This window comes from Pterocles gutturalis, unplaced genomic scaffold (genome assembly GCF_000699245.1).
Source record: "Pterocles gutturalis isolate BGI_N339 unplaced genomic scaffold, ASM69924v1 scaffold36978, whole genome shotgun sequence".
Lineage (NCBI taxonomy): Eukaryota > Metazoa > Chordata > Aves > Pterocliformes > Pteroclidae > Pterocles > Pterocles gutturalis.
Genome location: NW_010119303.1, coordinates 16,301 through 40,711, shown reverse-complemented (window position 1 = coordinate 40,711; position 24,411 = coordinate 16,301). Strand labels below are relative to the sequence as shown.

At 36.5% G+C, this 24,411-nt stretch overlaps 1 protein-coding gene across 3 annotated transcripts in view; it reads left to right on the top strand.

Annotated features, from left to right (window-relative positions):
* Positions 1 to 241: 241 nt before the first annotated feature.
* The window catches only part of KLHL5 (kelch-like family member 5), a 39,228-nt gene continuing 15,058 nt past the window's right edge, over positions 242 to 24,411 (top strand). The window contains exons 1-5 of one of the 3 annotated variants that reach the window (XM_010076538.1): positions 567 to 700; positions 7,392 to 7,394; positions 9,585 to 9,767; positions 15,406 to 15,542; positions 15,990 to 16,186. In XM_010076538.1, the coding sequence (XP_010074840.1) occupies positions 567 to 700; positions 7,392 to 7,394; positions 9,585 to 9,767; positions 15,406 to 15,542; positions 15,990 to 16,186 (654 nt within the window). Of the gene's footprint in view, positions 701 to 7,391; positions 7,395 to 9,584; positions 9,768 to 15,405; positions 15,543 to 15,989; positions 16,187 to 24,411 lie in introns of all 3 variants that reach the window. The other 2 variants (XM_010076539.1, XM_010076540.1) reach the window with 2 other exon arrangements.

Below are 24,411 nucleotides of genomic sequence, written 5' to 3'. Positions count from 1 at the left end.
TAGTCAGAGGAGAGCAACAGAAACAGCCTTGGAGCTTTTAGGGTAAAGCGATCAGCTTTTTTCTTGATTGAGTTGATTGTTTCACCACTTTTTATCTCAAGATTTTTCATGTCTATTGCCTTTTGTTTATATTCAAGTGACATACCGTTAAAGAAGCCTTTTTTATGTGAATGCAATGCTTTCTCCCCCCCTTCTGTAGAAAATCTGCTTGCCACAGACGGGCAGAGCATGTGTTTCTCTTGTCTTGGTTGGGTGCACAAATCTTCTTTTATGTGTGCTGCTTCTTACCCTGTTGCCTAGACGATCACTGGCTTTCACTAAGGATGTCTGGTTCTCGTAAAGAGTTTGACGTGAAGCAGATTTTAAAAATCAAATGGAGGTGGTTTGGTCATCAGGCATCAGCCCCTAATTCTGCAATTGAAAACCACCAGGGAGACTTCTGGAATAGAGGACAAAATGTAACAACTGCTGGCACTAAGTTCTTAGAATCAGGTAACCTACCTTTAACATCAGTTGGTTACAGAAGGTCCAGCCAACAGAATTTCCAGAATTCACCTCTTTGGCCAATGGCATCCACATCAGAAATCCCTGCATTTGAATTCTCAGCAGAAGATTGTGAAGGTGCACGTTGGCTTGACAGACAAGAAACAGATGATAGAGCAAGTGAAGAAGAAAATGAATCGGACAGCAGTTCCTGCAGGTTAATTATTACTTTCCTATTGTGAGAAATGTGTTTTCATTTCATCTTTAGAGATAGTATGCATATATAGGCTAACCTTTAGTCTAGATTAAAATGCTTTAGAAACCTAGCAGCTGCTGTGCATGAGAAATAGAAAATTATTTATAATCAGGGTTCTGTGTGTTTATGAGGACCTTTTTAAAAGGCAACTTCAGTCAATGTGAATAAATAAAGCGCAAATGTGGGTGCAGTCACTTGTGTTTTAAATAGTATACCAAGTACATGCTGCTATGAGCAAGGTAATGTCCATTACATGGTAATGTTACAGGATGCTTTCTAAATTATTTTAAAGTGATGCTGTTTGTTTAGTTGTGCTGAAAATTAGTCCCATGCCAGTTAGGAAAAAACTATTAAAATCTAAGTTTCTTGTGACTCTTTTCTGATGTTTGCACATGTTTCTATAGATGAGGGAGATAAAACTGTAAAAAAATACTTAGACTATAAAACAGATTTTTTTTTTTCTTCTGCATATGCAACTTGAAGGAAAAAAATATTTAATCTATTGAAAGCCATCCAATTAGTGCTTTAAAGTGACTGCAGTTGTCTGTCCAGGTGTCTTAAGCTGTTATCTAGCTTAAAAAGAAACAGGTTATTTCATTGTGTCTATAAATAAAGATGTTTTGGTGTTCTCTTACATATCGTTACTAAAGATGAAACTGTAAAATTTGTTCTTACACAAAAGGTTTTTACCAGCTGTTGTAAATTAGACTAATCTTTCTTATTAAGTATCAGTTTAATTATTTTATATCCTTTCACTGTATAAGTCATCCGTTCTTCACTGCAAGTATTTTTCCTGTTTTGTAGTGCATAATAGTTCACATAACATTTCAAATAAATTTTACTATGTTTGCTTTCTCACTTTTAAGATAACTTTGCGATGATGTGGCATTTTAGAAAGTATGACTAAAAGGGTACACAATAAAGCCTATTAAGGAGAGATCAATCTAGTTATAACACTAAAAAGTGTTTTGCATTCCCTAGAAGAATTCATTTAGTGCAAAGGTGAAGTAGTCCATAATATAAACACTAACTATGGTTTACATAACCCTTAAAGATTGAAGGAAAGGAGGGAGGGTAAAAATGCTCATGAGTCAGCACAGTGTATTTGCTTTTATCACTGAATGGCAAAAGTACTTGAATTACAGGGAAAAGAAATCCTGCCTACCAATGCTTCATAACAGCGTTCTTATTGTGCTGCAACAACTATATAGCTATAACTAACATATCTCTGAAGAGGTCTTATTTTAAGTGATACTCAGGTATGCTTTTTTAAAATAGCTGTATTGCTGGGTAAAATACATGATACAGGTGTGATACCACCTTCCATTTCAGCAACATCTATTTGTGATTTGAATTTTTTTATGTACAGCATTACCCCAGAGGACATCCTCACCATAGCAAGGCAAGCGGTGTAGAAAAAAACATGTAATTTTAAGAGATAAATGTGTAGACTGAAATTACTGCAAATGTGTTCTTAATCGTAGGAGAATTTAGATATGACAAAACTAATTTGTAACTTTGTAGAACTGAAGAGCTGCAGATACTTATTTAGAGGGTGTGAGAAGCCTGTATAGCATTGGGGGTGGTTGGTTTGTTTGTTTTGCAGGCAGAGTTGTAAAATACAAGAAATGCATGTAGGATTTGAACTTAGTAGATTTGAAGTATCTTTTTAATTATGTGTTCAACCATCTAGCATCTAGAGTTATTTGTATTTCCTTTATTGTCTCGTAATTCTCACTAGTGTTTTACTTTCATGCTTTAAAATAAATATTTTAGATAAGTCTTGAGTTCAGTGTTAGTACAATTTAGTATGTAACAAATGGTAATAGAAGAACTTCTTTGTATTGTTATCTGTATCTCTCTTCTCATGGGGAGACTGTACTTAAACCATCTTTAAAGTAAAAAACTCCCTTTATTCCTCTGTAAGCTGTTGGGCAGTCTACATAAGTTTGTCTAACAGCTGAAATTTTTCTAATGTTAAGAACTTAATTAAATGGTCTTTTTTAGTCTAAAATATAGCTTATCTGTTGACTTGAGGAAAGAATAACACAAACCCGGTGCCTTCATCTATGTAGTTTTCAAAGGAATTTTTTCCCCATATGAAAACTCTCTTACCTCTGTTAGAAACAAGTTGCGTATATGAAAAAATCCTTTTAAAAACTTTTTGTAGAAGATACGGAGTTACCTTACTTCTTTGCTCCTCTGTAACTTACTGCCCAGTTACAAGCCCTAAAAGCATGAAGTGACAGAAGCAGCTTTACTGCTTTCTGTGTGTTAGCCATCCTTCCTCTTTGCCATGTCATATAGCACAGGGTAGAAAAGTATTTAGATTAGGTCTTTGACATTATGAAAGCTTTAGATCGTTATGTGATTCATTTAGAGGAGAGCTGCTGTAGAATTCATTTGTGATCAGTATGGAGCTTGGTGGCATAAGGGAAAAGCAAATTCTTAAGTTTAGTATGAGATCTTTGACAAAGGCTGCATCTGAGATACAAACAGATCGTTCAGATTCAGGGATCAGAGCTAGTGGGCTATAATGCTGTTCACATCATACTCCTCTGTGTTGTTTGTAACTAGATGAGCTTGAATTATTGTTTAGTGAGCCAGTGAGCTTTGAATTCTTTTGATGGTTTTTGTCTCTTATATTTCCTCTATTGCTGCTGTTTGTTAACTTTCCTACATTCCTGAGGCAATGGTCATCATTTTGGGTTTGTACACTTTTTAAAATTTTCCAACAGCTGTGCACATTCTTGTATAGCAAATTTAAGCCTATTAGCAATAGATTGGTTTTTCTTAACTTTTTGTGGGTGCCTTAGTAGAAGTTCACAGACCTTGAAGGCACAGTGGATAACAAGCTAAAAATACCTAGAGCATACCTAGTATGCAGAGCATTGTATCTAGTTCATTTCACCCAGGCGTGCATTAAAATATTGGAATTACTTTACTGTAGATTTAAGTATGGAAATGTATTCAAATAGAATATAAAATGCATATTTATATTTGAACATACAAGCAATACAAGCAATATTTCAGAATTCAGCAGTTGTGTCCGAACCTTGAGCAGTTTAGTAAGACATCCGTAACTGATTTTAGGACAAGGTCTGAAAGTACCGGATGGTAGCTATTCTGCAATGTTGCTCTGTATGAACGTTCTTGGTGTTACTTGCATTGTAACTTCCATCCTAAGTCTGCCCCCCTCAACAGTTTTCAATCTACAGAGACCTTTGATATGTTGTTTCTCTCACCTCAGTCTCACTAACCTTTGAGACTCTTTAAGTTCTTTAGGGCCTCCAATTGTGCTGTATATTTCTGTATATCTCCTATCTCAAAATAATGCAAACTGTCAAATAAAGACAGTTGATAGATTTCCTAATTGTGGCATGATAATATAATATGATATGTGAAATTAACTGAAAAACTTTTAAAAGAGCATTTTTTGCTAGATATATGTATGAATTAGACAAAATTAAGAAACTTAGTTGTTGAAAGACAGGTCATTTTACAGGGGAAATTCTCTAGCCTTCTTGTTTCTTTTCTTCCATGGTACTGCTAAAATTCTTTCATTTTCCTCTGTGCCTATTACATCCTCACTTGGGTTATGTCTATGCACATTTGAAAAGAGTTAGTGCAGCACAATTATATAGCATATATGAGGCAGTTTTAATCTAGTAATCTTGAACAGTAGATAGTGTAATGAAGATAAGGTAATGAGGCTTCAGCATGGACTTTGCAAAGCCACAGGGGATTCCAGCTATTTATTGAATGGAATGGTCTTCCGTGCAAGACAATCATATTTTTGCAGTGATTGTCACATGCTTTGACTACATTAAAGCTTGGTCAGGTATGTTTTTGTACTACTGCGCTTCTTGATCACAGAGCAGCGTAAATAGATGTATCATGAGGTAGTCTAAGTAGTTATGCTTTCCAGATAGCATGCATGTTACTGGTGACATTTCTGTGGATATGCAAATTCCTTGTACTAAATCTAAGACATGTCTTAGAAGTCTTGGATTCAGATGGGAAACATCAGTGCTATAATCAAAGGTCTAGCTGCAATGAAAAATGCCTACATTATTTCTTATCAAAATCAGGAACAAGTAAATATGCAGTAGTATTGTCTTAGCAGGCTGTGTATACGTGTCTTTGTCAGGCTACCATAGGTAACACTGGAGTCTGCGCTCCAGCTTCTCTTCCTTGTTATTACTCATGTCAATTAGATTAAGGCTAATGCAGATACATTTGTGTTTGCTTGAACCTGTGTCTTTTGATTGCAAGATTATACTTCTGGCTATTGTTGTTTCATTTGAATGAAAGCCATTTGGGTTGGTGTACAGTGCTGCCTGCAAATTTCAGTTGCATAGATTGAGTACTTGCTTTTAAGTTTGGTTTCCTGAAGGGACCAAATTTATGAAGTTGTGTTCTGCATCACCTCTGCCGTCTCCCCAGTAGCTTTAAAACCCATGGGCCATTTTCGTCGTCATGTGATGTTAGGCAGAAGTCTCAAAAGATAATATCACTCCTCGCAAATGGGAGCTAGTTGATGCAGAGAAACCCAGCTTACTGCCTTCACTGAAAAAGAGCAGAATTCATCTGTTGCAAAGCTGGCTGTGCAGCACAGCTTCCTGTTAGTCACATTACTTGCTGTTTCTTGCTTAGTGAGGCAATGCCTTACAGAGTTGAGGGGAGAGGAGAGAGCTAGACTTGAGGTGGTGGATGGAGTGGGAAAAGGAGACAGAGCACAGACATCATTTTGAAAAACAGAATTCATTTGTTGATTCTGTGAACTAGCCCAGTTGAGAAGACATAGTAGCAGCATATTTGGGGTATTTTCTCCATCAGGATTTTGCAGATAGAAATCCTGTTGTAATGCTGCCAAGCTCCTTTGTTGCTTCTAGCAAAAGAAATGTGACTATTTTAATGCAAGGAAATAAGCTGTTACTTGCTGCGAAAGGTTAGGAGAAACAAGGTGGTATTTACATATAAGGTCAGCATGTGTACTGCATGCCCTTGATCTAACCATGTCACTCTTATCTTGCAGTAAAACTACACTTTCGCAGATTCATAGGATTTCATATTATGTTGCAGAGAAGTTAACCTTTTGTAGAAGTATGGATGAGGTTACAGCTGAATTGGATGAACTGATTGTGACAATAGAACAGTTTTAAATACAGGTGAATTTATGGATAATTTACAGACATAATTTTTTCAGACAGAGTTTTACACAATTTTTCAGAAAAAAATATTTTAAAATTAATTTCAAATTTAAGATTTTGTTCTTCTCTCTGTTCCAAAATGAATAGTTTGAAATGCATATGCTTCATTTCTGTTTCAAAGACAAACATGGAGACATTTAATCTAAAAAATGTCTTCCTGAAAATAATTTAAAATGCATAAAATAAAATGCTTGAAAAAGATGTTTTGCAACCTTTGTTATAGCCAAGCATAGTACTTACTGGAATTCATAAGTTGTTAAGTAATATGTTTGATTTCTATAAAATAACCATTGTAACTTCTCCTTTAAATTAATCGCAATGCTTTACAATAATTAAAATAACAAATCCTGCTAACAGGACGAGATTGTGCTTCTCCCCCATAAAATTTGAAAAACACTGAGGCCTCTCTTTTGAGAGAGCTTAGTAAAAGTGGGAGGAAAGAAGGTGTGTATATGCTTTGGTTTGGTTTTATATTGAAAACTGTGCTGTGGCTTTGTTTAAGCTACAAAGCTACAACAGTGAAGCCTAAAACAACAGCAGGAGAGGGGTGAATTCAGCTCTCCAGTCGTCATCATCATCATATGTGCTTTTACTTTTGAAACTCATTTATCACCACTTTACTAGCCCAGTTAATTGCTTCATTGCTTTGCAATGGACTGTTTTATTGGGCAGAGCTCCTTATTCCAAACATCTTACCTGAAGAAATAAAATCCTTAAAAAATGAATGATTGTGTAGCATGGCTTATGCATAAGTTTTATTTCAAAAGGCATACTCTTACATCAGTTGTTTATTGGAGAACTTGAGGAAAGCTGGCATCTTCAGTATATGAATGTCTGTCACCAGGGTAGTAAAATGTATAGCTCGCATGGGAAAGACCTTGTCCTTAGAGTAGTTTATATTTTTACAATCATCCTAAAATTGTACCATACTTAACAAAAATTAGTCAGTGCTAGATAGGATCTTTTTTACATAAATGGGGAAAGAAAAGACAGGCCAAGAAAAGTGTCACTGAAGTTTAAGAATATAAAAAGAAAACACTACTGACTAATGTTCTAAGATACTTGTAATAATATTTCTACTTAATGTGTTAAAAACACAATCTTAAAGGAATATGCAAAAAGGATTCTTGGATACCCTGATCTCAGTCTTTAATGTAATTTTCTTAGTAGGATGTGTGAGGCATACAGAAGTAGCAATACCTCTAGCCTATGGGAGGGAAATTCATACTGAAACATAAATCTGGGTCAAGAGCGAAATCCCAAAAGGAGCAGAGCTGCCTTGATACTCAGGCCTGCAGGACCGCACAGCTGGGTGTTTGCTCTGAGCATGTGATTCACGGGTCAGAGTTAGATACCCAAGTTCCCTTTCTCTAGGTGGAAGGGATGTAGGCCAGGAATTTTGGAAGACCTTTCAGAATGACTGCTGGGAGAGAGAAAAGCAGGTTCTTCCCTTCCTCTGTTCTTTCCTTGCTTGTATATTCTCCCAAGCTGTCATGGCTGTGGCCATGGGAACTGGCAAACAGATTTGTGAAACAGTTTGGGGAAGGAGGGAGATTTGAACTTTTCATAACTAGTCATTGGGTAACAAGCATAAATAGCGCTTGAATCTATATCTTTCCTTTTTTGCAAGTTCCTCAACTATTAGACTGTGTCTTTCATGTTCTCTTTATGGACCACTGAAAATCTTTCTTTCCTTCTCCTTTTCCTTCCTTATGGAAAATGGTTTGTAAGGACATGGCTAGAGGACAAGGTATAGGGTTGAAGTTCTTCAGGTGAGGGGAATAACAAAGCTTGGCCCTGTTGTGTCCTTGTGGTTTAGTTGGCTAATGGAAAACAGACACTACTGCAATTATTTTTCCTTATTGAACAAGAGTGGTGACTACCACTGATTTATGTGCAGAATGTCCATGTGTGCAGTTTTGGGGCTGGCCATCGCTCTAGTGAGGGTGTGGTCCAGCAAAGTGCTGGCTTAAGAAAGTTTTTTCCTTCTCCGTACTAGTTTGTTGCTTTTTCAGTTCTATCAGCATAACTCTGTGTGAGGTTATAATGAAAATCAAATCCCTGATATCATGTAATTTTTCAAAATCATTATTACTGGGGTTGATTTGAGGAATCTGGGTTAAAATATGGTTCAACCAAAAAAAAAAAAGAAACAAACCAACCTGTATCAAGCTAATTGAGGATGTGATAAATTGTTATAGGAAAGAAGAATTTCCTAACCATTTTCATGTTGAACAGCACCCTGTTCTTCTCGCTTCCCTTTCTTTTGCAGGGTTGCTGGGTTAAGAGTTGTTTTCCTTGAGTATTTCTTGCTCATTCACTGTGAGAATGCCACCCAGTTTTGCCAACATAATGTTTTTTATGGTTACACAGCTATATTTTTCACATACATGAGTTCCTTGATTCAGTTTCCCATATGTCCGCAAAGGATACTTGTTCCAGCTTGTCAGAGGGCCAGTGGCGGAGCAGAACAAGTGACTCACAGGGGTGAGAGGCAGTTGACGCAGCTTAAATAAATGGCTAACCACAGCTTCAGAGAGCACATTTAAGATAAAGTTCTCCAAGAGAAATAGGTGGGCAGATATCTCATTTCTGATCCATTACTAGACTTAGGTTTGCATTAAGTGCCATATTGCTTGGCCTTTTTAGCTATCTGGGCACATGCAGGGAAGAAAAAAAAAAAAAAAAACAAACCCAAACAAACAAACATAAAGTTTACAGAACATTTTCTGATGAAAATTTAGTCTTTGATTTCGAGGAGCTCTGTCTTGAAGTTAACCTCCTGGGCTAAGGACTGAACTAATTAGCCCTGAGTGTGCTGCCTGAGTTCATGACATCTTTGTGAAAGCAGAAGTCTGGATGCAGATCTTGTGAATTCATGTCCATCCAAATATTATGGTAGTTCCAGAGTATGTTATGAATTGCCTGCATTGTGGAAAAGTAAGTAGTAGTCAGTTAAAGAACTGTGGACAAGAGAAGGTGCTTCCCTCAGTGTATATAATTAGGATTCATCTCCTTTATGTCCTAGGCCCATGCATTCCTTTTACATTTTCTCTGTTCCTCTTTTCTCCCAAGCTGCGGTGTGTATGGACAGGAATATTTTTTTCTCCCCATCCACCCTTGCTTTTCCCCTCTGTTGGCTTCTGCTGTGCTAGATCTCTCTTAACACACATAAGACCTCATGCAGTAGGAATGGTCTTATATTGATGTGTTTCTTGACAGTTGGTTCTTTTTTTTTCCCCTGCATGCCCTCCCTCTTTTACTGGCTCCATATATCCTGAGGTTTGTTCTAGCCACCTTAGGCTATATGTGTCAGGGAGAGGTTTGATTCCTTATCGCATCCTCCCATTGCTTTTTCAGTTTGCAGGGTCTTGGTAGATGTCTGATCTTCCTTAACCATCTGCTGATGTTATAGGTATGATTACTGGATTGATCTTTGTCTGTTAGTTGAAGAGTACAACCTTAAATGACCATACCTTTTTCACTTAGGTTTAGAGGAAGAGAGAAAGTATGAATATGAAGAGAAATAAAATAGCAAGGGTATATATATTAAATCCTGTGTATCAATTTTAAATAGAATTGCTGCACCTTAATTTTGTGTAAACTAAGATTTCTGTTACTGTCTTCAACAGAACCTCCAACAGCAGTCATACCTTATCATCTTCTCAAACTATGGAGCCCTGTACCTCAGATGAATTTTTTCAGGCTCTCAACCACGCTGAACAGACTTTTAAAAAGATGGAGAATTATCTGAGACACAAACAGCTATGTGATGTGGTGTTAGTTGCTGGTGATCGTAGGATTCCAGCTCACAGGTAAGTTTATTATAATTTGAAGTAACTTCATATTCGTTTACAAATGCACCTTCAAAGTATATCCTGTGTTTTGTTTAAAAAAGATCAGAACATCCTGAACGCTTTAGAATACTTTAAACATGCTTATGTTTTTTAACATTTATTTGGAAACGAAAAGTTAGTTTCTGTCTGTTGTATGCAATACAGCATCAAAAATAATTGTGATGTTTTCACATTCTACTTTTTGTCTTCAAACATATAGTAAGATATTTCCATAACAACATAAAAACCCCAGAAGTCCCAAATGCACCCTCAGAATATTATCAGTAGTGGTTTCTGTACCACAGAATGATGTAAAAAAAGTCTTAATTTTTTCTTTGTATTAACAATAAAGTTGTTGGAGTCACAATTAGCAATAAAGACAGTCTTCTGTCCACATAAAGTTTTTTGCTCCATAGTAAGACGTGTCCTTTGATAGACTACTGAACACTGACAGTAAGTTTTAGAGGGCTGAATTAAATCAAATGTTACCCGGTCATCTGTGTACTTAACAGATCATATGGCATGCTAGGAAAATATCAAAGATTGTGAAACAGAAGTATGAATAACTGAAGCATGTAACAGTATTTAGTGCACAATATTAATAGCTCAAATAGGAACCTAGGTATAGTTAAGCTGTGGTTTCGTAAGATTAGGTCTACAACAGACATAGCAGCCTAAAGCATTCTTGTTTTCCGTTCCTCATTCCTACCCCCACAGTGAAACTACAACTTAATACTGTAATACTAATAAAAAAGTGGGAAGAGGTTGCCCTTTTAGGTTTGGTATTTTTCTTAAAAAGCCAGATCTCTGCTTTTATTGAGATATCCACACTGTTGTGTTGACACAACTGAGGGAATGACAGCATGGGGATGGGAACTGACTTGAGGAGCAGGGAGGCAGTTATACTATAACTTGCTATTGCTCTCTGAGACTTCATTTTATGAAACTCCATTTTGAAACAGTCAAGACTGTCCCTGATTTTTCCAAGTTGATTTAAGCGTATCTTGCTGCAGTTACTGCTAAAATGGGTGGTCCTGCTCTCCACCCAACCCCTGATCTGAATTCCTTTGTAAACACTTAGAGCCACGTAGCTACGGATGATGATGAATCATTTTTGGGGAGACAGTAGGGTGAGCCAGATGATTTGGCTCTTCCTGTGGCCACAGAGTTGCTTAAGATCAGTCTTCAGTTTGTTCAAATTAGTTGCAGAACTTCATCGTCCCTGTTGAAAGAGTGAATCAGATGAAAACAGGGAATGCACAGACCCATAGTGGATTTGCACTTGCTGAAGTAATTTAGAAGTCAAAGAGGTTTGTAGTGCTGTGAACAGGAAAAATTGTTATTATAATAAGGAAATGATTTTACTTCCTAATGTGGCCAAGGTAGCACCTTTGCAGTATACAGTTCTGGGGTATGGTTTATGTAATAGTTAAAAACTGTAGAAAGGGTGCAGAGGACAGCTGCGAATATCTTGTAAGGACTGGAAGTTGTTTTGTTTTTGTTTTTGTTTTTTACAACAAGATAAAGACAACATTTTATATACTAAAAAGTTCTTTAATGTGGTTCATGTCTGTTTCTCATTTAGAGAACTGACTTTGCTCCTCCAGTTTCTGCTATGGTATCTATCTCTGTAGTGCATGAGGCATATGTTACCACCTGTTATTTGCTCTGGTCTTCTCAGCAGGAGAAACATTTTGCTGCAGTTGGTATATTGTGTTTTAAATATGCATGAAAGTTACGGCCAAAGAAGCGTACCTCGTGGTTGTAGCAGGAGGTGGGAGGCTTATAATTGTCCTTAGTTCACTTTATAATGTTGGAACAACTTAGAAGCTTTGCCTTTTGTACAGTAAGTTCTTTCTCTTACTGCTTTGTTTTCACAGAGAAACAAAGCAATAACTACAGTTTTCATCTCAGTCCATTCAAAGTACTTCACTGAAAACTGAACTTTTCTTTACTGGGAAAGATAAAGATGGAAATCTTAAATTTGGTTCAGAATTTTATAGAAACTCAGTAAGAAGACTGGCTCTATGTACTTGGAGGAGCCTCTAAGAAAAAAAATCTGTGGGATTTTTTTGCTGCCTGCATCCAAGTTCTGACTTCTTTAGTATTGACTGCAGGCTGGAGCATTCAGTGATTTCAGAACACTAGTGATTATTTTATCTTAATAAGCAACAAAAGATGTATTAAGTAGATATTAGCTTAATGCATTGGCATGCTAAGATGTGTAAGAAAATAGAAAGTTCACTTAAACTGGACAGCTTTTTTTTCCCCTTTTTTTCTTAAGAAATATAAAAGGGGTTTTCTTAATGTGTGGTCACATAGAATTTGTAAGAAAATAAATTTTTCATTATTATTAATCATGCTCATATATAGAGAGGAGTTTTTGGATTTTTTGTTTTGAACCCGATATTTTTGATAGTTCCTGTCTTTTTTTCTTAATTCTCAGTTTTCAGTTTCAATAACACTTGAATGTTCTGAGGTGTATGATGCATGTTTTTAGAGAAAAGAGCAGTGAGTTTGGTGTCTGGAATAGTAATAGGCACTGGTAATGACTGTAAAATTTTGAAGCATTGTGGTTTGTATCTATTCAAATAATTCAGGCTATTAGTCTACTACAAATAAGAGTGTCATGATTTTTCTGAATATGGCATTCTCTGTTATTCTAAGAATATTTATCTTCTCATTCCATGCTGAAATTAAAGGTAAGAACCTATTTAGGAGATCAAGAAGCAGGTAGGAAAGGGGACAGTTCTCCAGAAGGAAAAAATGCATTATATTCCACTCCCTTTAGCCTACAGTTCTATAAAGAAATTTTGCCAGACTTTTAGTTAAATTTAATTAAGTTTTTAATATCAGATTTTTTAGCAAGAAGGACAAATATGATGGGGAAAGTCTTCTGTGGATTTTTCAGTTATACAATGTGAAGCAGCTAATACTTTAATATAATCTGTATGTAGGAATGCAGTTTCATTTTAGACAATTCAGAAAAAGGTTGAAAGAACAATCAGTTCCTAGCTATGACATTAAAAGATCAATGAACAAGGGGGTGTTAAATGGCATGAGTAAAATAGTAATTGTTTTTTATTGACTAGTGGGAAAAACACAGGACAAGAAAAGGCCATTTGGCTGGAAGTTTGCGTTTGTTTTCTTTCATGCTAGCTCAGTGTCACCTTGATGCATTGTCACTGTATCTTTAATCCCCTTTCTTTGAAAGAACTTTTTTTCTAAATTTGTTGAATTAAGAGAAAAGTGTGGATACTTCTTCTAAGACTTTCATTGTAAACATCCTTCTCAGCTGAAATTATTACAAAATTATTATCGGTATAATTTATACTTTGGCATGTTACTTGGATTAATCTACTCCTGGGCTGCACATCTTGTTTTGGCATATGCAAGTCACTCTCTGGAAAGCACTTAACACTGTGAAGCATGTATACCTTCTCAAGATTCCGAACATAAGTTTCCAAATATAGTAAATGGATTGCATTTTAAATTTCTAATAATTTCTTCTGGAGGACTTTGAGACTGGATATTACAGGGAGAAATTTGCTGATATCAAACAGCTGGTAGAAAGTTATTTTCTGGAGCCTCAGATTATTATTTGGCATTTCTTCAACAGTTCTTGCTAAGATAGATCCAGTCATTGTCTAAATAATAGTGCAACTAACTAAACCCGTTGCACTGTTGGAGGAAGAAAAGAAAAAGTTAAAAAACCAAAACCCAAACTGTGTTAAGATTAGGTTTTAGGTTCTGTTTCCCATCGCAGACACCTTTCTTTTTCAAGCTCTGCTCTGTGTAGAAGTTCAAGTCAGTATTGCCAGAGGTGAATATTTTGTTTGTTTTGCCTTTTTTTAAAATTCTGAATTGGACCTGCAGAGATATTTGGGTTGTTCAACTCTGTCCATCTACATACTTTCTCTTCCAGTGAGAACCTCTATTTTATACATAGAAATCTGATATTGTAATCTCATTGTAGCATCAAAAGCAGTTGCAGAAACTCTCCCTTGATGCTTAGATGAATGTACTCCTTAACTAAACTACAGATCTCTAGGAGGCAGTATTTTCATTCAACTGCAGGTGTCATAAAACCTGAGGTTAAAATGCCTCAAAGTGATGCCTGGGCACTACCTTGAATGTTCTAATTTTTCTCAGCAAGTCAGGCAGAGAATACATCTCATATTTCAAGAATGATGTATTCTTTTGAAGAACAGAACCTTATTTCTCATTACAAAACTTTACTTCATACAAGATGTTAAAATTAATCTTTTCCCTATACACTCTTAACACAACACTGTCACTCTCTCACCTCGGCAACTAGAAAAAATGGATTGCCCTGCTGTAGGCCTAATGAAATGGTCAATGGTCAGAAAATTAGCAAGAAAAAAGTAGTTTAAATTAGTCAACAATTTATTGTTTTGCAGTTAATTAACTACGAGTTCTTTGTAGTTCATGACTTTGTGTACATATCTTCAAATCCTCTCCATTAATACATATTTAGACTTACTCCTAAACACTGATGTTCACCTTTTCAATTAATTTTACTCTGGTTTGTGGTTCCTGACCTCTGTCATCTTAACAAGCCACTAAATGATTCATCAGAGAATAAACTGACATTTTGTGAAACATTAGATTCATTGAATGTATGCAGATGGCCTGTGTAGTGTATTTGCAGTAGGCTTGATTCCTGGGCTTGCTGTTTGTATAGCTCAGTACATATGCAAGTGTATTTATATTTGAATTCCCTGTGAGCAAGTCACCAGTGAACTGCTGCAGCACAAAAATTCATCCAAACCACAAGGCTGTTCCTGGAGGTCTCTTAGGGAAGAGACCAGCAGCCCTTATGAATTGTTATGGTAGCTTTCATACAACAGAACTATGGGTTGAATATTCTTCCTCCACATGATTTCCTTTCTCTTTCACCCTAGTCCTGTGAACACATACCGAGACATCAAAATTCTTGCACATTTTGTGGAGTGGCATTGTTATATATACTCAGTGTTTTACTCTCAGTAATCCAAAGAAATGTCAGTTGCACAGTAACATGTTTACTTAGTATCTAAAAAGATGCAAGAGTTGTTAACACAAGGCTACATACATACACACAAGAGATCATTTTGTCTGTACCATCTCCATATTTACTGTGCCTAGTTCTGTTATTAGCATTAGTAAATGAACGCATGTGTGCACTAACAGTAAAAGCATTTTAAAGCACCCTGAAAAGGACTAGTAAGTCATTCTTTCACATTTAAAACGGTAACTGGCAGAATATAAATGGAAGTCAAGTCAGGTTTTTTTATTTCCATAATGTATATTTATATCCCATTTCCATTTTTTGTGTTTTTGTGGGTTGTTTCTATATTGACCATTAAAAGTTATTGAGCTTTGAAAGGGTAATTCATTTACTTCAGCAGCAAATGTAGATTCAGTAACTACTTCATTATTCATAGAGGGGAACTAGAGCATGGAGCAGTTTGTCAATTTTAAAATGTTTTTCTCAGTACAGAGTTTCTTCAAAGGGCAAAGTAATGAATCATAAAATAACAGACATCAGGTTGACCAAGGTTTTTTTCTTTTCCTCTCTTTGGTGCTCTCCTTTTCTCCTGCACAATGTACTCAGATTGGTTCTCTCCTCCGTTTCGGACTACTTTGCGGCAATGTTCACTAATGACGTAAGGGAAGCAAGACAGGAAGAAATCAAGATGGAAGGTGTGGAGCCAAATGCATTGTGGGCTCTTGTTCAATATGCATATACAGGTAATTAGAATGAAAATGGGAATTTCATTTAATGAGTTGTCCTCCTGTGAGCATTATATATTCCATTGCTAGATGCTCTTTAGAAATTATTATTCACACTATTTAATTCCTTATAAATAAGTAAAAAGAAATCATCATCATCTGTTACCTGAGGCAACGTGGTAGAATATAGTTTCTCTGATAATACTGTGTTGTGTTAGTTAACAAATTATGTGAATGGCTTAAATGTATCATGACTGAGAAAAAGGGAATCTTATTAGGATTCCCTTTCCTTACATCATTATAGGTACTAATTTTGAAAAGCTGGTTATCTGTTGCTGACAGTTACGTTTGCTAAGCCTTGTATTCTGTCATATAATCTGTAAATAATGCTATTTCATCTGGGTTTTAGGGAATTCAACAAATTATAAGAGCAAAATTATACAATCTACTTTTCAATGTTATTAGGTCGCCTTGAATTGAAAGAAGATAATATTGAGTGCCTGTTGTCTACAGCTTGCCTTCTCCAGCTCTCTCAGGTTGTAGAAGCTTGCTGTAAATTCCTGATGAAGCAGCTTCACCCATCCAATTGCCTTGGAATCCGATCTTTTGCTGATGCACAGGGTTGCACTGACTTGCACAAGGTGGCTCACAATTACACTATGGTATGTTGTTATTTTAAGTCTCATCTACTTTATTTAATAAGGAAAATACAGAATGTTTGCCTGAATAAAATACTAATGTTTTTCTCACAGAAAGCCTTGATAATTTTCCAAGCAAGAATGCACATATGCTCCCATGATGAGAAATGACAAAATAACTATAGAGTTGTGGGTCTAGAGTTGGAAGAAAGTAGGCAAGCATTAATGGTTCCCTGTAACAGTAATGAGATTGTGTGATATGCAGTCAATAAAATCATTCAGAAGCTTGTTCTTATGTCTGTCAGTCAAAAACTACAAACTTAGCAGTGGGCAAGCTGCCATCATCTAGGCCAAAATAACACATTACTAAGTGAAACTGTAGAATTTTTGTTTTGTAATAAGCCAGGGTAATCAGGTTCTAAATTATATGTGGGGTATGAATGTGGGCATTCATCAATATAGAATCTACATTATCCTTAATTTCTTAGTAATGGGATGTCAGGATGACATCAAACAATTTCATCTTATTCTAGGCAATATGTGGCCAAATGCAAATTTGCCAATGATATTTTCAGGGTTACTTTATAGAAAGACTCATCTGCCAACTTAATTAAACTTCATCTAATAGTCATCCTTTTATTTTAATGTAAAATGTTTTTCTTTTCTTTCTCACAAGCATATTTTAGTAATGTTATCAGCAGAAGAAGGCAGGAGAATTATCTCTGAGGCAAGTCAGTTCATCTGTTCTTTGCAGTTCTGTGAGGCATTTTTCTGTCGTCTTGATGAAATTTCACCCGTGTAAGCTCTTGGGACCTGAATGAGGGCATGTAGATAGTGCATGTGAGGCGTGGGAATGAAGATAATACTTAATTTGCTTGTGTGGCATGGCATTGCATTGCCATTAAGTTATTGGCTTAGATCCAAGAGGTATAATTTCTGTCTTGTAGTTACCGTGAGAAATCCATGGCTTTTGCTGTTGCTGCCTTAGCTTTTGCTGGTTTAAAAACTTCTTTTTATTATTTTTTTTTCCTTGGCTTAAAATAGTTTAGTATATATCTTTAAAATAGCTCTTTTTTTTTTGTTTTGTATGATATAATGTTCTTCCTCAGTGAGCGGATCTCTGATATGTATTTAAAATCATGTACATGCTGGAATTGACCAAAACAGGTTAATAAATAGTGTACAGATTGTAATTTAAATATTTATTTTCTCTATCTTCATCATTGCTCAAGCAAAAATAAGGAGACTGCAATTAGGTAGAAGTGTTGTATGCCTTTGAGGAATATTAGCATTAATGTTGAGCGAGACAGTGATACAAAAATTATGCATAAAGAGAACCTCCCTCCTGTGACCTATTTATTCTTTTTCAGATTAAGTGTATATTTTGGTCTGTGCTATTGTCGTGTCCCTTATAAGTGGACTGCCAAGATCAGAACGGTAATAAATGTTAGGCAGATGCATCTTTAAAGATTAATTATTATAGTCTTACTATTTGTGCTGGCGTTTCATGACTTTATGGCAGAAAGGGGCTGTGAACTCTCTAAAAACCATTATTTTACAGCACCTATCTTTCTTTTGTTCAGACCACAGGAAGATAGCTGTATGCCTTTTGGCCATTGTTCATTTCAGTGGCAAAATTGTTGCTTTTTAAGGCTTCAACGTGGGTGAAATTTATATTAGGTGGGTTTTAAAAAGCCATTTTCAAAACTAATTAGTTGTGCTAGATGGATTCTTCCCAAGGCCTCTTTTAATGTTGTTTAGTTCCAACGGAGACATGAAATTGAATTTTAGTAATAATGAGTAATAGAGAAGCGGCTTCTTTAGTTTGAAATGAATGTTGCTATGGAAACTGCATAGAAATGTATAGTCCAATTGAATCTTCAATTAAAATAAATCCCGAAGTAATTTCATTTGTTTAAAAGCTGTTTGAAAGAAGAAAATGTTCAACAGTAGTAAGTGCTAGCCACTTGATGCTTCTTCCATTAATAACTATTAGAGCATAAGGGTTAAGCACACCTGTAGTACCTGAAAATTCTGTTAAAGAATTATTTTTATGCTGCACTGGGCAGCACAGAGCAATGGGGGATTATACTGAGTATATACTTATGTCTTTTCCATATAATTTTGGTTCTTTTAAAGTACTTGAAGTAGAAGGTAATGCATAATATAAAATACTTAAATTTTAATAGATAAACATTATTTTCTATGAGTTTGTCCTTGACAGCAAAAAAAGAGATTGCCATATAACTTCTTCTACAATTAAAATAACTTCTCGGTTTTAAGGGTTTTTGTGACACATGCTATAATTTGAAAAACATCTCACTTGCTTCCTTAAAATAGTTCTTTACAGGGAGACTAGAAATTCAGTTGAAATGAGCATGTGGTTAAACTGAAGGACCAATCAGTGAGTTATCCCAGTAGGCCTTCCTCTGTTAACAGGCCTGCTCTGTCTGAATAATGTTCATTATTGTCATTGGAAAGCATGATTTTATGTAATGATTTTAATCGCATAATACAGTGTGATTAAAAAAATAAATCATAGAATCATAGAATGGTTTGGGCTGGAAGGGACCTTAAAGATCATTGAGTTCCCACCCCCCTGCCATGGGCAGGGACACCCTCCACTAGACCAGGTTGCTCAAAGCCTCATCCAGCCTGGCCTTGAACATCTCCAGGGATGGGGCATCCACAACTTCTCTGGGCAACCTGTTCCAGTGTCTCACCACCCTCACAGTGAAAAATTTCTTCCTAATGTCTAGTCTAAATCTACCCTCTTTCAGCTTATACCCGTTACCCCTTGTCCTGTCACTACACTCCCTGATAAGGAGTGCCTCCCCATCTCTCCTGTAGGACCCTTCAGGTACTGGAAGGCTGCTATTAAGTCTCCTCGGAGCCTTCTCCAGGCTGAACAACCCCAGCTCTCTCAGCCTGTCCTCATAGGGGAGGTGCTCCAGCCCTCTGATTAATTTCGTGGCTCAATGAATAAGAAGGATTTGAATTCTGTACTTCATATTAAAGATGTGGATGTATGTTATGGTAACAGGACTTAAGTGTTGCATTACTTTATTGCTTACTGTGTTGACAATTGATAAGTTGTTTCTTCAGAGAGTAATTTTAAAGGTTATCATCAAAACAAGTCAATTTTTTTACACTGCAAACTAAAACCTGAAAAATCCTCAGAGTGCATGAGGTGAAACATGAAATAAACTGAAGTGATCAGTTGTGGATTTAACGCTGTTGTGAAGAGCAACTCTGATTTTTTTGCATGAGGGATTTAAAATATAGTTGACAGAAATGTGAGATGTATCTGGGTAAAGGTATCCTTTGTACAAAGGTTATCCTGGTTTGCTATAGTTTATATACAGTATTGGGGTCATACAGTTACAAATTTAGGAATTTTTTTAGGTTGACCAGTAGTTTATCTGTTCGCTTTAATTCATAAAGCCTTTTCATGCAAAGTGCCTTCTGTTCATTTTTCTTCCTGTCTTCGCAAAGTCAAAAGAAACACCTCTTTTGTCATCTTGTTTGTTTGAAGACGTTGATAGTGTACCTTGAATTAAAACCAATAGCTCCTCTTCCACAAATAACTAAACCAAAGGGAAGTTGGGGAAAAGCTTGCCTTTGTTATTTCCAGAACATTAAATATCTATGATGAGTAGTGAGGTGTTCTTAGGTTAAGTGTCAGTAGCTTCTTCAGGAGCCAGATTTTAACTTTCTTAATTACAAAAAAAAAAGCATACATTCTAAACATCACACATGATAGTGCGTGAGTCATTGCCTGTATAGATAGCTTTGTTGTCTTTGTTGCTCAGCTTTCCACGCTTAAAGCAGACTGAAAAGTCATGTTGATTTTCATCAGAAGTCTTCAGAAATATGTGAGCAGTGATCAAATGTTACAAGATTCAGATAAAGTTAATCTTGGAGTTTGCATGAGTTATGAGTCAGCCAATGGCTATAAGAAGAAAAACTTGGAGAGGATGGAGCAGCAGATTGAGGCTGAGACTAGAAGCTAGGAATTTTGCAGAAGAATAGATGTGGGACACTTAGACTTGCTTTCTCTTGTAAGGCAGGAGTTGGGTAAAAATCATTTCAGTATGGAGTTTATGATTGGGGAGGGGGAGCAAAGAGGTATAATATGTCTTTTTTTCTTGTAACAGCCAGGACAGTTTAGTTTTTGGTAGGGAGGAGCATAAAAAGGGGAGAAATTTCAGTATTTTTTTTTGTCCCCAAAGGGCCATACCTGAAGATTGTGTTAGTGCCTAAAACAAGGATTTTATATTCTTGCACCTGAAATTGCAGTCCAAAGCATCCTGCTCAGTATTAATCTGATTTTGAAGATACTCGTTCACTTCTTTTCACCTATGAAAACACAAGATATTTCTGTCTTTCAAGTTCCCTAAGTTCTGTCTAGCACAATAGATCAGTACTACCTTGGCAAGACTAAATAGGTTCGTGCATGCTGCCCAGCCTGTTTTGGAATCCAGAAACTATGCAGAGAGGAGTCAAGCTACAAAAGCTGTAATCTAAACAAACCCTGGGCACACTGAAATCATTAGGCTGGTTTATTGCTTAACGCAGCAGTCAAAGCTGACTAAAAGTAAAGTAGATGCTATCTGACATCCATCAGACTATTAATAGTTTACCAGGAAGTCAGATAGCTCAGTACTTGGCAAATTCATGCCTCAGTTGACCAGCTGACTGAAGCAGCCAGTAGACAAAATTACATTCCCTGTTTGTTCTCATTCAGATCCTGTGAGTCAAGCACCTCTTGCTTTTCAGCTGCCCAGGTTCAGAGTTTAAACAGAGCTCTCTGGTTAGAGCTGCCTGCTGGGCTACCGCAGTGTACCGTCCTTGCCAGCCTGCAGGTGTTCTGATGCTCTCTGATGTTCTAATCCTTACAACACTGCGTAGACGGAGACTAACCATCTCGCTGGGCCTCACTGCGGGGATTAAGTACTGCTTAGAAATAAGCATCGCGATATCATATCTGTTAGGTACTCCTAATTTTTATTTGCTTTGTATCAAGTCTAAGGCAGAGCTCAGGCTAAGAATATCAGTATTATTCACTCTGCAGTTGCTGAAGGGTGAATTTAAGGTTATGATGTGAATGAGCAATGCACAGCATTGAGCAAGGGGACTGTGCATCCCTGTTTTAGCTAGTGCATAAACCTCAGGCTACTCATTTGATAAAGTTTCCAAGCTCTTTGAGGAGCTAATTTTGGGGGTGGGAAACTTTTTTTTCTTTTTTACTTTCAAGACCAGAAAGCAAGTGACTGAAACTGCAGACTGTTTGTTCTCTGAAATATCCTGTTCTTCCACCGAGTTCCCATAAGAAGAAGGAAAGAAAAGCCTAATGAGGAGGTTAAGAATACTAGGAGATACACAGGCTCTTCCTTTTTGTCTTCATAATCTCTGTCTGTAGAGGAAGACAAATTGTCAGATTCTGATTTAAAAAAAGCGCCAGACATAGGCCAAAGAGTGGCTGTATTCCCAGTGGAATGCTTTGATGCTATGCTCAAAAAGAGTCTCTTCTTCCCTTAAAAATAGAATGGGAGCAAGAGGAAGTTGAACTTGTTCCCATCAGAAAGCAATCTGCAAGCAACAAAAAGGAAAATCAGGCATTTTACACACAACAGCTGTTGAAGTGATGAAATCCAGCTGGAAAAAAAGCTTTCCAAAGAGGATCCCTGACTGACTTATGCAAGCTCAGCTTGTCCTTGCCTTCAGAGACAAAGGAAACTTTCCATGCAGGTGCATTCCCCTTCCTCTTCCTGTGATCTGGATAGACAATATGGAAAGTTTAAGGTAGTAAGTGTTGGTTTTTCTCTTTGTCAGTGCTTACTGCCCGTTTATTCAGCAAAACTAAAAGTACAGCTCTGGCTTGCATACCCGGTAGGACACAGGATTACCAACAGCAAGAAAAAAAAAAAGGCAGCGGAAAAAATGACCTCGATGGAATCTGAATTTCTGTGAACTGCATGTTTAAACTCTGGAAATAGTTTTTATCGTTTTTTCAGCTTCAGTTTTACTCCCAAGCATTCAATATCAGAGTGAAATACATAGAAGTGCTACTGAATATTGTTACAGTCTTTTCACTTTTAATTCCTATCTTTGCTCATTTTTTTAACTTTCATTTTGGAATACAGAGAGTGAAATGAATTAAAGAGGAAAGGAAAATTTTATCTCCCTTCTAATCTACTACAGTTTTCACTTGGAAGCACTACTTTGGTGTAGCCAATTTGATCTCTCTCTAGTAGGAAAGCTTTTCACATATTATATCTAAAAATTTCCTTTCCAAATTCTATCCAGGAATATAGTTGTTATGTGTACAGATAACACTTTTGATTCTTTTTCTAATTTCAACTCCAGACTTACCTGTAGAGTGGAGTCACTTTGACCTTTCCCCTTAGACATCTTGTTGCTATCTTATGTGTGTGTAGCTTTCATGTAACATGGACTGGTTTACTCTGTATAGTTTTTCCTCTTTGCTGAGAATTCTTTAGTTAATATTTTTGGAGTACTGAGGTATAACTTTTAAATTATTAGATAAAGCAATAAAAAGGAAGAAGTGTTACCTTTTTTGCTTCATTGTCATGTTCTTTGCATATGCAATGCCAAACTGTACTGTATGTTTTTGTTGCCATTTTATATGCTAAATTTGTACCTGTTTTGTAGTGCAGGTCCTGCTTCTGCTCCCAAGTTCCTCCCTGTTTTGACCTAAAAATCCTAATTTTTTTTCCCAACATGTATGTGCTTCTGATTCAGATATTTTTTCATTAGTGTGGAATTCTTTCTTTTTAAATAATTTTTAAAAATCCTAAGGAAGGCTAATTTCGATACTGGTCCCAGTTAGACTTCCCTGTCCGTGGATCTAAGGCACTTGATCCTCCAGGTGTTTTGGAGGTACATGTGAAGGCAAAGCAAAACCAGCATCCCGTTGGCTAGCTATCTAGCAATCAGCAGTGCATTTACTAAGTTGATTGTGATACTGGTTTATTTTCATGAAGTTAGTCACAGTTTGGCATATGACGTTAACTGGGTTTTGAGCTACCAAAATCATAGAATCATAGAATCATTAAGGTTGGAAAAGACCTCAGGGATCATCAAGTCCAACCCAGCACCACCTAACTCACTAAACCATGTATCTGTATCTACACGTTTCTTGAACACCTCCGGGGATGGTGACTCCACCACTTCCCTGGGCAGCCTGTTCCAATGGCTGATCACTCTTCCAGCAAAGAAGTTTTTCCTAATATCCAGCCTAAACCTTCCCTGGTGTAACTTGAGGCCATTTCCTCTTGTCCTATCACTTGTTACTTTAGAGAAGAGGCCAGCACCCACCTCACTACAACCTCCTTTTAGGTAGTTGTAGAGAGTGATATATATATATAAAATATAAGAATGTGTTGTGATTCATAGACTGCTGGAACTTTTCTTTCCTTTGCTGCCTTGTAAAGGTGTATGGGGAAACAGGATAGACATGATCTCACCCTTTTCTGTTACATTGTTTTCCCACTGTAAGTTCATAGTACTGATCGCGTTTCTATATACTTTCCTGCTATTTCTGCCTACGTTCCTGAGAATTCTTACAGAATATTCTGCAAGTCCTAGTATTACGAAGTAACAGGATATCAATGTCAGAAATGTTACGTATTGTGACTTTCCTATTTTGAAGTAAGGATTTGTTGCTGGAAGTGACAAGGAAAGTTAGAAAATTGAATCCTATCAAAGTAAATATTGTTAATAAAGCAAGGCATGTACAATATTGTGGGTTCTTTGTATGTTTGTGCTCCCCAGTCAATCAGATCAGCTGTATAAAACAGTAAAATAAACTTAAAATAATCAATTTAAAATCAACAATAAAATTGTTAGTGTTGTTTATTTCCTCTGAAAACTTAATGCCATAGTTTAATCTCGAAAGAATGAAAACAGTTACAGATGTGCCCAGTAGCTGTAGCATGTTGTGCTCTTTGCTTGAGTAAGTATCTTGGATTGTATTCTGCATTGTCAACAGGAACAAACTGTACCTTTTTTTAAACTATACTTCAGCAAATATTTCTGCAATTTGCAGCACCAAGATAGTAATCCCCACAGCCCATTGCTGTCCTTGCACTCCCCCCTCAGTTGTTTCAGCACATCTGTCTGTGGGACTGAATGATACAGTTGGGGAAATGATCAGGGGTCAAAATAACTCAGTACCTTTTTTTTTCTTTTTTTACAGTTCTTCAGTAGTATTTACTGGCACAACC